General features: G+C 35.6%; 1 protein-coding gene across 5 annotated transcripts in view; it reads left to right on the plus strand.

Moving 5' to 3' along the window:
* CDK19 (cyclin dependent kinase 19) overlaps positions 1 to 13,313 on the plus strand; it is a 136,206-nt gene that overhangs the window by 105,839 nt on the left and 17,054 nt on the right. For 4 of the 5 annotated variants that reach the window (XM_010989585.3, XM_031456159.2, XM_031456158.2 and 1 more), the window contains 2 exons: positions 7,174 to 7,231; positions 11,796 to 11,927. In XM_010989585.3, the coding sequence (XP_010987887.1) occupies positions 7,174 to 7,231; positions 11,796 to 11,927 (190 nt within the window). The remainder of the gene's footprint in view (positions 1 to 7,173; positions 7,232 to 11,795; positions 11,928 to 13,313) is intronic. The other variant, XM_064486779.1, reaches the window with a different exon arrangement.

Here is a 13,313-nt window from a genome sequence, read left to right on the forward strand (position 1 = left end):
TTGTAACCTGCTACTTTGCTGAATTCTTCAATCAGCTCTAGTAGCTTTTGTGTGGACCTTTTAGGGTTTTCTGTATATAGTAACATGTCATCAGCATATAATGACACTTTTACCTCTTCTTTTCCAGTTTGGATCCCTTTTATTTCTTTCCCTTGCCTGACTGCTGTGGCTAGGACTTCCAGGACTATGTTGAATAGGAGTGGTGATAGTGGGCATCCTTGTCTTGTCCCAGATTTTAGTGGGAAGCTTTTGAGTTTTTCACCATTGAGTACTATGCTGGCTGTAGGTTTGTCATATATAGCTTTTATTATGTTGAGATATGTTCCCTCTATACCCACTTTGGCGAGAGTTTTTATCATAAATGGGTGTTGAATTTTATCAAATGCTTTTTCTGCATCGATTGAGATGATCATGTGGTTTTTGTCCTTTCTCTTGTCGATGTGATGTATTACACTGATTGATTTGCGTATGTTGAACCAGCTTTGTGTCCCTGGGATGAACCCCACTTGGTCATGATGTATAATCTTTTTTATGTGTTGTTGGATTCTATTTGCTAAAATTTTGGTGAGGATTTTGGCGTCTATGTTCATCAGTGATATTGGCCTATAATTCTTTTTGTAGTGTCTTTGCCTGGTTTTGGTGTCAGGGTGATGGTGGCTTCATAGAGTGAGTTTGGGAGTATTCCCTCCTTTTCAATCGTCTGGAAGAGTTTGAGAAGGACTGGTATGAGTTCTTCTTTGTATGTTTGGTAGAATTCCCCGGTGAAGCCGTCCGGTCCTGGACTTTTATTTGTAGGAAGGTTTTTAATTGCTATTTCTATTTCCTTTCTAGTGATCGGATTGTTCAAGTGTTCAGATTCTTCTTGATTCAGTTTTGGTGGACAGAAACTTGTCCATCTCCTCTAGGTTATCCAGTTTGGTTCCATATAGTTTTTCATAATATTCTCGTATGATATTCTGTATTTCTATTTTGTTTGTTGTAATTTCTCCATTTTCCTTTCTTATTTTGCTAATTTGTGCTCTCTCTTTTTTCTTCTTTGTGAGTTTGGCCAGAGGTTTGTCGATTTTATTTACTTTTTCAAAAAACCAGCTTTTGGTTTGGTTGATTTTTTCTATGGTCTTGTTAATCTCTATTGTATTTAATTCTTCTCTGATCTTTATTATTTCCTTCCTTCTGCTGCTTTTTGGGGCTTTTTGTTCTTCTTTTTCTAATTCATTCAGGTGGTGGGTTAAATTGTTTATTTGAGATTGTTCTTTTTTGAGGAAGGCCTGTATCGCTATAAACTTCCCTCTTAGCACTGCCTTTGCTGTATCCCATAGGTTTTGAGTGGTTGTGCTTTCATTATCATTTGTCTCAAGGTATTTTTTAATTTCAGCTTTGATTTCCTCATTGATCCATTGTTTTTTCAATAACATATTGTTTAATCTCCATGCTTTCCTTTTTTTCTCCTTTGTTTCTCTGTTGTTGATTTCCAGTTTCATGGCATTGTGGTCAGTAAAGATGCTTGAGATAATTTCTGTCTTCTTAAAATTGTTGAGGTTTCTTTTGTGCCCAAGTACATGATCGATCCTGGAAAATGTTCCATGTGCCCTTGAAAAGAATGTATATCCTATTTTTGGGGGGTGTAATGCTCTGAAAATATCCACCAAATCTAGTTTTTCTATTGTAGTATTTAATTTCTCTGTTGCCTTGTTTATTTTCTGTCTGGAAGATCTGTCTAGTGATGTTAATGCAGTGTTAAAATCTCCAACTATGATTGTATTCCCATCAATATCCCCCTTTATCTCTGTTAGTAATTCTTGTATGTACTTAGGTGCTCCTATATTGGGTGCATATATATTAACTTAGGACTTCTTAATGTTACTTAAGATAGGGTTTCAAGGTGTTCTGCATAAAAATCTTGTACCTCCTTTGATATATTTATTCCTAGATACCTTACAGTTTTTTGTTGTTGCTATAGAAATGCTGCCTTTGAAAAATTATATTCCTAGCTTTTTTTTTTTTTTTTTTTTTTTTTTTTTGCTGGCATATAGAAATACTTGTTCATATTGCTCAAACAGCCAGGTGTCCTATTAAACTCTCTTATTATTGCTAACAATTTATCTATAAATATTTTGGGCTTTCTATGTAGATAATTATATAATCTGAAGATAGCAACAGTTCTGTTCCTGCCTTTCTAATGCATATGCCTTTAATTATTTTACTGGACTATGTTGACTTTAGAAGTGATAATAGTGGGTATTCTTGCATTATTCCTGATTTTAAAGGGAATACTTACATGTTTCCTTCTTAGTTTTTGATGCATACCCATGATTAGGTTAAGGAAGTTTTTTTCTAGTCTGACTTGCTGAGAGTTTTATCATCACTGAGTATTAAATTTTATGAACTGTTTTTTCAGCTTCTATCAAGATAATTATATCATCTTTCTTCTTTAATCTATTAATGTGGTGGCGGACTTATATAGATTTTCTTATATTATCCGTCCTGGCATTCCTTTTTCTGGACTTGGTTTAATACTGTTTTGTTAAATATTTTTGTATCTGTACTCATGGGTGAGGTTGGCCTGAAGTTTTTCTTTCTTATACTTTGTCTGGTTTTTCTTGTATCAAGGTTATACTGGCCTTCTAGAATGTGTTGGGAGTATTCCCTCTTTTTCTTTTTTTTTTTTTTTTTTAACATTTTTTATTGATTTATAATCATTTTACAATGTTGTATTTCCCTCTTTCTGTTCTCTGAAAATGTTTGAATAAAATTGAAACAATCTGCTCATTGAAAATTTGGAGAACTTGCCTCTGTGATCATCTGTTTTCTTGATAAGATTTCTAACTACAGTTCAATTTATTTAGCACTTTTTGATTTCTTTGGGTTTTCTAATTCATTTTGAGTCAATCTGTAAGCTATATTTTCTTGACTTTATTTTGTATACATTTTAAAAAATTAATAGCTATAAAGTTTTTTATAGGGTTCTTTTATCTTTCTAACCTCCATTGAATCTACAGTTATGTTCCTTTTTGTAATTAGTAATATTGTTTACTTGCACTTTCTCTCCTCTTACTGTAGTTGTCCCAGAGGCTTCATAAATCCTCTCTAGTTCGAAGATTCCTGCCCTTAAACCTTTCTCTTTTTACTTCTACTTTCTTTTGGGTTAGTCTGTTGGGTTTTGTGTTTTTTTTAACATCATAACTTGGGCACGTAGTTATTTTCAGCCTCTCTTCCTAACATAAATAGTTAAGGCTGTAGATTTCCCTTGTAAGTCTGCATTAGCTGCATTCCAGAGGTTTTGATAGGTTGTACTTTCATTATTTCGAGTATTTTAAATTTCTTTATGCTTTCTCCTTTTACCTCTGAATGATTTAGAAGTATTTTTAAATTTCTAAATGTACGGAGTTTTAAGTTTATACTTTTGTAACTGAATTTTAACTTTAATTGCATTGTGGTCAGAGAACATAGAGTCTGTTTGATAGCAATTCCTTGAAATTTCTTGAGACCTGCTAGTACACAATCAGCATTTGTAAATGTTTCATGTATGCTTGAAAAAAAATGGGTATTCTCTAATTATTGGGTAAAAAGTTATGTATTTGTCTTCTAGATCAATCTTGTCAACTGTATCCTTTGGATGTTACATATCTTGCTTATCTTTTGTTTGCCTGATGTATCAGTAACTGAGAAAAGTCTGTTGTCATTGGTCTTTTCCCTCTTTGCAATTTTATCGAATACATATATATTTATTTCAAGTATATAACAAGTTTTAGGAGAGTTCCCTCTTTCTAGTGAATTGAACCTTGTATCATTATATACCATCTCTACTCCTAATAATGCTTTTGTCTTAAAAGCTATTTTGTCTGACATTCCTGTAGTTGATTCTTTTAGCAGTTTGCCTGGTATATCTTTTAATAGCTTTTGACTTTTAGCTTTTATGATCCTTCCACTTAGATGGATTTCTTGTAAGTAGTATATGAATGGATTTTGTTTTTAATCCGGTATGGAAATAATTTGCTTTTAGCAGGAAGATGTATTGTTTTAGTCCTTAGGCCTAAGGTAGGAAGTTCTTCCTCCAGAGAGAGAGTGCCTTTTGCTTCTACTGGTTTACTTTAGTCCCCTTGAGAGTCTTGGCTGATTGTCAGGTAACAAGCTCGGTTTCCTCACCTTGCTGGTGGCTCAAGGTTCAGTGTCCCCACTGAAATGTGTTATTGTCATCTGCCTTCAGGTCCATTCTGCCTTTCCTTCCTTCTCCAGCCATTAGTCAGGGTGGGGCTAGGGGTTGTTGTAGATATCCCTTAATTTCTTGTGAGATGAAGGGTCCTTCAGGGACTGTTTCTTAGGCAGCATATTGTGGTTTTGTGATGGCAGGTCCTCTGGGGCACCTAGTCAGCCGTAATACCAGATATGGAAATCTCTTGTTGTTTTCGTTTTGTTCCCCCCCCCCCCCACAGTACTTCCATTATACTGTATATGTTATTTATTGTCTTTCTCTTCCCACTGGAATGTAAGCTCCAATAGGGCAAGGATTTTGCCTGGTTTTGTTTACTACTGTATCTCAGCATCTAAATCACTGCCAGATGCTCAGTCAATATTTGTTGAATGAATGACTACAGAGGGTAGAGAAGGCAATGCAAAAAAGCAATGCCAAGTCTTGAACTTTAACCTTGAAATGCTCTTATACGTTCCTCCGTGACCATTGTCACAAGGCAGAGTCCCTTTACTTTTCCCTAGACTATAGTAGCCCACTTCCAACTGGTCTCTCTGTCTCTGCTTTGTAGTCCATCCATCCTTTCCAGTTCATCCTTTACAGTGCTGCTGGAGTTTTTTTCCCTAAATATAGATCTGATTATCTCACTGTCTTATCTTGGTTTAGCCTATAGAATAAATTGTAATTTCTTTAATGTGACATTTTATTCCAAACATAGTTTCTAGCCTTATTTCTATACTGAGCATTCTATTCTATGCTCTAACCATATCAAAACACTTGTAGGCTCCCCCAGTATGCCACGTCTGTGGGTTGTTTTGCTTTGTTTTTGATTTTTGTTTGTTTTGTGTGTGTATGTGTGATCATGCCGTTATTTTAGTGTTCCTCTGAAGCTGAAAAGTCGTTCTTTCGTTTATATTTATCAAAATCTTAGTCATTCTTAAATTCATCTAAAGGCATCTCCTCCCTAAAGACTATCCTGATATTCACTGCACAAATCATTCATTCCTGGTGATTTATTTTGCTGTTTTGGTGTATCTCATAATCTGTCTTCTGTTCTAAAAAGCTGTCTGTCTGCCTTTCTCTACTAGATTATAAGCTCCTTGAAAGTCAAGGGCTTCATGTTTTATTTCTCTCTGTTTCCTGGAAGTCTGCAGTACAACGTTTTATACATAATGGATCTTTGGAGTTGTCAAACTTGAATTCTGAAGGTTCGTTTTTTGTTTGATGCTATTCTGTTCTTTCTGCTATAGTAGATTAATCTTGTTGCACGTCTTTAATTATCACCACGGTGACAGTAAGTTTCAAATCTAAATCTTCCTGTTTCCACTCCCCTGGCTGGTATGCTTTAGGCCTCTCACATTACTCAAACTCACTGTGTCATCTCCTTCTGTTTGTTGGTTTCCCCTCTCAAATCAGTACCTCATAACGTTCTGTCTTAAAGCACCATTCTTCCAGTCACATAAACTCAAAACCTTAGTGAAATCTTTATCACTCTTTTTCTTAATCTTCTGCCTTCAACTAGTCACAAAGTCCTATTAATTTCTCCTTTAAAATGTTACTCAGCTCCATACCTCCCTCCACATTTCAGCTGAGAAGTCCTTGGATGAAGCTCTTATCACCTCACACCCACTTCTGATACCTCCCCCTTCCCTGTAATCTCACCGACTGTAGTATGAGGTCGGATTACTTCATTTAGCATTTAAGACTAAGCAGAGTCTAGGTTCATTCTACTTCCCACAACATGCGTCCTCTGCTTTCTGTCAAGTCAGACTACTGTCTCCTGACCAGCTCATTCATAGCCCTTGCCCTTCTACTCTGCTGTGCCAGCTCCTGTTCATTTTTCAGGATCTGGATAACAGACATCCACCCTACCCCCACTTCCGATGCACATTTCCCTTAACAATGGAAACGCTAGTTAATCACTTCCTCCTTGGAACTATTTTTGTGTGTGTGTGCTTATTGTTTTCATTGAAACTTAAAAAAAAAAACTGGCAAGTTGGAAAAGATCTTAAAAGTAACCTAGTTTAACCTCTAACCCAAGATCTCAGTCCTCACCCTAACTCATAATTAGCACTAGCTTCTAGTATTATACAAAGCTTCTGATATTTCTTTCTACTTACACAGTGAGTATCTGGAGGTTAGGAACTTGGTTTACTGTGCTTTTGTTTTTCCTCTTAATTCTTAGTATTGTTAGCATGGTTCTTTGTCCCTAGAAGACACTAAAAATATATTCATTGATTAAATAAATGAATCTTAAATTTTCTCTCCAAACAGTTTACAGAGGAGACTTACCTGCCCAAAAAGCCTCTCTCCACAGTTTCTCTGTTTCCAAATGTCTACCAATAAGAATGACTTAAAAGATGGTGGATACATTTGTAGCCTACTCTTTTCTTTATATAGCTCTATTTTAGCCTTGGTTTTTATTTTTCTACATCTTGAAATTATATTTGGAATTTCTCACTTTTGCATGAACTATAGCTGAAAACTTGTATTAGTTTTAATGGAGTCTGTTGAATGTTGACCATGTTTTCCTACAGTAGGTTAGAAGTATTTAGCAAGGAATATTCTATTTCATTCATTTAAAGGAAGGTAATTATGCGTGGTTTGAAATTTTGTCTAAAAAATTTTTGACCACAAAAGCTCTTTGTTGTGGGCAGCAAGAGGACAGCTTATAATTTGTGTAGATTTTTAAAGTATTATTACTCATTACTTCTGTAGGGTAAATAGAAATGATAGCTTTAATTCCTTTGTAATTACTTATATGATCTAATTTCAAAGATTAGCTGTTTCAAGAGCAAGGATGTTTTTGGAAAGTTAGTGCTAACTTCAAGTATGTAAAATGCTTTAACTACGTAGAGGGTACTTGATACTCAATTATAGTTTTGATGAAAATCCAAAAGTAATATTTTCATAAGAACTTTTGTATTTTAGAGCATGTCAAAAGAGTAAGTATAGTAACTTGAATGCTCTATTTTTATTTCTAGAAACCAGCAAATATCCTAGTAATGGGAGAAGGTCCTGAGAGAGGGAGAGTCAAAATAGGTAGGTAATTATTTCTAAAATAATTTATTAAGAAACTGAAGTGACTGCAAAGATGGTTTCCCTTTTTAATACTCTTATTTAAGTAGTTCATTTTAAAATTACTTCTTCATAATATCTGTAGAAAAAATGTTGGGAAATGTGGATAGGCAGTTAATGAAATTTCTCAGGCTTATTTACAAAATAAAGTTCTATAATTCTAAGCTGAGACAAGCAAACAAATGCATTCCTATACAATACCCCAAGCATGTGTTTATGCTGTTACTGTCCTGCAGTTACCCTGAGCATAATCCCTAAATCTTACTTTTGTCTCAGCTTTACTAAATGTTCTTTCCCTGAATACATCCCTCTCACTTTGACCTAAAACGTATAGATCTTCACAGATACCTCCCCACTGCCCCCCTCAAGTCCTGTGCCAGGTACCAACACATCTTTTCCAAACAAGTATATATGTTTATAAACCTCTTACTTGCTGGTCTTAGATTAAGGCACTGGTAGGAGTCTTATCCTGTATTAAAATTTCCTTTGCAACCTTGAAAGTTCTAAAAGAAATTGGCATCATTTATACCTATGACATATTTGAGGAGAAAATGAGCTAAGAAATGCTTTATTCTGATTTCTTATAAGAGAACTTACATTTATTGAATGTTCAATGCTTTTCAGAAAGATTTTAAAATAATTTTTGTTTCATCAACCTGCTTTCTTTGCTGTTGGAGTGTATCGTGCCAGGGGTGATGCAGAATTGTGCTAACTCGACCTACTACAAATTCATTGTCTTGCTTCAACCGAGGGTACCCTGCTGCTTGGTTTTCTACTTCTTCATCTAATTTACTAGCCCAGTTTGTGAAGAAGCTTTTCTAAACCAACTTCTCTTTCTTTAAACCTATACTGAGTGTACTGAGATTCAGAGTCGTAAAAACTTTTGTTGATGTTAATTAAGAACCAAGTGGCCGCTTTCCTTCCCGCTCCCCCTCCCGCCCATCCCCTTTCTACTGTCCTCACTTGTTTCTGTTTCACGCTTACACTCTTTTCTTGGAGGCATTTACTGAGTAACTAGCTTTTGCTAGACACTCGTGAGAGGGAGATAAAGGGTGGTCCTCCTGTGGGGGACAGTAAAATAGACAGGTACTTTCATATACTACCTTGTTTGTTTTACACAACCGCCCTCTATGGCAGGTACTGCAGATCAGGAGATCTGGACTTGGGAGTGTAGCTTACTTGGCCTTTCAAAGGAAGGACTTGAATTTCAAGTCCTGGGTCTCTTTCCCTCCAGCCACTGCTGCCTAGTATGTCAAGGCTATCTGGCCAGACCTCACTGCCCACTTTTTGCCAGCACAGCTCTGCCTTTGAAATAGTCTCAGAGGAAAAGTGACTCCTCCTAAGTCCTCTCCAGGGTCCTTCCTGGCTTCTAAACATCTCTCTGCTGCACTTCAGCTCCTCATGTTAGTGTCTCCATTCTCCCCTTCGCAAGTTTCTCCTCCTCACGTTTAAACACTTGTAATCCTCATCCTGATTTTAACATCAATTTTCTCATATCCATTTTGTTTTCTTTACCATGTGTTCAATTTTTTTTACTTCCTCTGCTTTTAAAATGCATGATATTTACACATTGGTTTCACTCACCCTAATTTGTTACTGTCCAGCCTTTGTCTCCATCCCTCTATTGGAATTGCTCTCTAAAAGGTCACCTATGACCTCTGTGTTACCAAATCTAGTGGCCTGTGTTTAGTCAGTGTTTTCTTTTACTGACTTGTCATTTGTTCTTCTGACCAACCTGAACTTGTGACTGTCCTTTCCTTTGGTTCATATGACATCATGTAATTCTATTTTTCTATCTATTGCTTTTGCTGTTACTTCTATTTTTTACTCACTATTGCCTCTTAGTCCTGTTACCTTTTTGTTTCAAGACACCCTAGGCACTGGCTTAGGATATGGCCTCCCTCTACAGTTACTTCTTTAGGGAATTGATAAGTTGTGGCCTCAAAATCTCGGGTTCTGTGAAAATGATTCTAAGATCTGAGTCTCAAATTCTATTCTCTCACCCTGGCTGAAATGTTTCTGTTTGGATGTCCTGCTGGCAGCCTGTACTCCATTAATTCCAAACCAAACCCATCATCGTCTCTTATACTCTCCCTTGCCTGTACCAGTCATCACATTTATCCCAGTCACCACACTTAATGTCTTCTCCTTTCTCTCCCAAACAGCTCTACTATTCCAGCATAAATCCTGTATTCTGCCAGGCCAGTTAGTTGCCTTATTGTTAAGAGTTTTAGGATTGTAATTCTATCCAAGATTAGGGATAAAATCAGGGTTAAAACTAAGCAATAATTAATAAATGTCTAGTGGACAACTAATCTAGTTAATTAAATTGTTTTAAAAGTTTATTTTAATAAATAGCACATTATTATATATTTTTTAAATCAGTAATGCTCTGATGTCTGTGCTTAACACTTAAATATAGTTCCTTTTTTAACTGAAAAGAAAAGCATAGTCGATGAAAACCATTGTGCCCTTCCCTGTATCTGGGCCTCCCCCCGTTAGCAACCTGAAGACTTGCAGGCCTTACCTAAAGTGCTTATTGCCTCTTTACTAGTCACAATTTATCCTTCAGAATCCACTCAAGATCTACTTTAAGTTTAATCCACTTCTACAAATATTTATCAAACATCGTTCCAGCTAATCCATGAAGGAGACAGAGCCCCTTCCCTTAGGGACTTAAAAGTCTAGTAAAAACCAGTAGCAACTTCCCTTTAGTCTTACAGCACTTACCCTTTTTTATTTTTCATCTACTGTCTTGTCATCTCACCTTCATGTAAGCTTCCTGGACGGCAGACATCGCCTTCTGCTGCTTTTCTATCATGTGCTACTGTCTAATTAGCACCCACAGCAGAATTCTACTACCCCTGTCTGTTGAATTGCACAATTTCATTCATATCTAATTTTGGAAAACAACTGTTAGTAATGTTTAGGCCAGTTACCTTTTGTCTGAAATAGTAATTATTTGAAAAATGGTTTGAAACCCCTTTAAAGTTCATACAATAGATGGAATTGTTTTTAAGAATATTTATTGTTTCCTCTGGCCTTATTTCATTTTTCAGTGAATAGATGTGGCCTGTATAAAATTAAGAAGGTAGAGAATAAGGGAAGAAATACTGGCTTTAGCCTTTACTTAAAAATAGCATGTATTTCAATGGGTGAAAGAGCTTTCCATCATGTTACTTTGCCATCAACAACAGTCAGCATCTGTTATGCGTGTAAAGCAATGCTTTGAGGCAGGTGTAGTATTGGTAGAATGGTTTTGAATATTTTTGTTTGCTATAGGGAAATTTAGTTAAGAAAATGTAGGCATCAGCACAGGTATCTTTGGATAGCTTTATTTTTTAAGCCCTGGGTTCTCCAAAGCATTCTCAGAAAGTCTTGTGAATTATTCAAACTGTAAAGAAATAAAATAACTGTAAATTAAAAATTTAATGTGTATCATAAAATATTGGTTTTAGATTAAATGATTCTCTGTAGTTGAATCTTTTATGTACTATTTGTGCATTGTATTGTAAAATGATAGGTTCATAGTTAAGAATGTAGCTGCTAAATTAGAACATGGTTTTTGTTTGAGTGCTGGCATTTTTACTTACTATCCCTGTGACTTTGACCAAATCAATGAACTGCTTTGCGCCTCAGATTCTTTATCACACAAGTGGGGGGAGGGGGGAGTACTTATTAAAGCAGCATTCTCATGAGGATTAGATGAAGTGATATATATGTAAAAACCGTTTGTAAACTCTAAAGTGTTTTGTAGGTTTAAGGTATTTGTTATTTAGGAAATCTTAAGAAAATTAGTCTCCAGCACCCCATTATAGTAATAGTCTTTTTTATTACTTTTCTATACTTCTAATATTTGGTATAGACTATTGTTAAATACTGAATTATAACAAATTCTCTTTTATGTGTCCTATATATGTTCTTGGAAACATGTATGTGATGTGCTGGTAACTATACAAACAGCTGGCTCTCCAGGGGAAGAAAGCCCCAGTTTGTAGCATTTGCTGTTTTCTATGATGTTAATACTCCCATTATAGCCAATTTCAAGCCACCAGTGTGATGTTACTGAATGCTGAGTTGGGAAGAGATGTGTATAAATCAATTCTCCCGGGCCCATAAGACCAATTCTAGACACAATGAACTAAGATATAGTCAGATTTTAGATATATAGGCATAGAGAAATCATAATTATGGAAACTTTTAGACTGTTTTCAATTTTTAAAACATTTAAGAATATTATTCTAAGTGTCCTGAAAGCCAGGAATCTGAAGTCGGACCTGGATTCTAATTCTGACTCTGTACTTACTAGTTCTATGACCTGGACAAGTCAGAATATCTTTCAGCCTCAGTTTCTTCATCAGTAAATTAGGCACAATATTAGTATCTACCTCAGAAGGGGAGACCTGGTGCAGACCACTGGTTGAAAAAGGAGGGAAAAGATTACTTTATAAGGTTAGTGGCTATTGTCATTAACCTTGCATGTTTATAACAGCATGCAAACTGAGTTTTACACTATTTTATCTTTTAGCTGACATGGGTTTTGCCAGATTATTCAATTCTCCTCTAAAGCCACTAGCAGATTTGGATCCAGTAGTTGTGACTTTTTGGTATCGGGCTCCAGAACTTCTGCTTGGTGCAAGGCATTATACAAAGGCCATTGGTAAGTTAGTATAAAATGATTTACTTACAGTTGATAAGTATTGCAGTATCATATCATATCATATCATATCATATATTGAATTCTCATAAATAGTAAATGGTATAATAATAAAGCTGCTTTGTAAAAACCACTTTATATCTCTTTGTAAAAGTCCTGTTGTCTGTATTCCCAGATTTTATATTCTGGTAGATTTGGATTCTTAACTATATAGGAGAATATGACTCTTATAAAAAAAAAAGAAAGCATTTTCTTTCAAGGATGGAAGTATCTAATCCTGTTGAGTTGCTATGGAAATGATAACATGCAAATTTATTTTGCATTTACCTACTATTGATGAGAAGAATGGGAGAGAGGTTTAGAATTGTTCTCTTCACAAAAAGAAAAACAGAAAAATGGGAGTAGTGTGGTACTGGAGAGGGCCCCTTCCATTTGGGGAAAAGTTAGTCAGTCCTCTCCTAAGGAGGAAACAACATGACTAATCTTTCTCTCTTGCCATTACAGTTATCAGAATGGCAATTTCTCCATGAAGGTAGGAAATAGAGTCTTGGTAGATTAGCTGTGCTCAGCATCCTGCTATCTCACCAAGTTAAAAAAAAAAAAAAAAAAAACTAAACTAAAAAAAAAAAACCCAAAAAACCTGCTATAAGCACTGTGTAGGATTTAAAATTTGCTTCAGAACAGAGGCATCAGAGATTTTGCTGCCTGGTCTCTATAGTATCCTCAGAGAGCCCAGCTGCTAATTGAGAGGATCAGGAAGAGAGAGCTGTCGTCAAACCTGGATATTGCTTTAAAGGAGGTTAAACAAGAGGATAGGGAGGGAGTAAATAATACGGCTAATGTGAAGGGCTGGTTCTGCAAGATACCTAAATTTGCTAAGTGTATTTCTTTAAATTTTCTTTTTGTTGAATTTTCTGTTTACTTATGTTAGACTAGTATTTGTTTTGACTACACTTAGTTGCTTTTGTTGGGTTCTATTGATGAAGGCACTTAAAGTATACAATTATTGAAAATAGATAAGTAAGCACAATCCTTTCTCTGTTAAGCTTATGAAAAACCTGGTCGCATCTAAAATACTACAAAAGAAGTTCTTATGTTTGAAAATATTTGACTCATGATTAACCTATTCATGGGTAAAAAGGGAAACAAAAATTAAAATACAATAATTTTTCATTCATTCATCAGGAGGTCTGATTTCTGCAAAACTTGGATACCCAGAACACATTTATACTATCTTTGTCTAGGGATTGAGACACTAGCAGTGTGGAATATTGTTATCTCTCATAAATATTGCTGAAGGATTTTGTTAAATTAGTGAAAAAGCCTATGAGTGGCCTCAGCTACGGTGAGGAAAACCAGTGTGTGTCTGACAGTGGAGGAGTGTGAGAC

Source organism: Camelus dromedarius, chromosome 6 (assembly GCF_036321535.1).
Source record: "Camelus dromedarius isolate mCamDro1 chromosome 6, mCamDro1.pat, whole genome shotgun sequence".
Classification (NCBI taxonomy): domain Eukaryota; kingdom Metazoa; phylum Chordata; class Mammalia; order Artiodactyla; family Camelidae; genus Camelus; species Camelus dromedarius.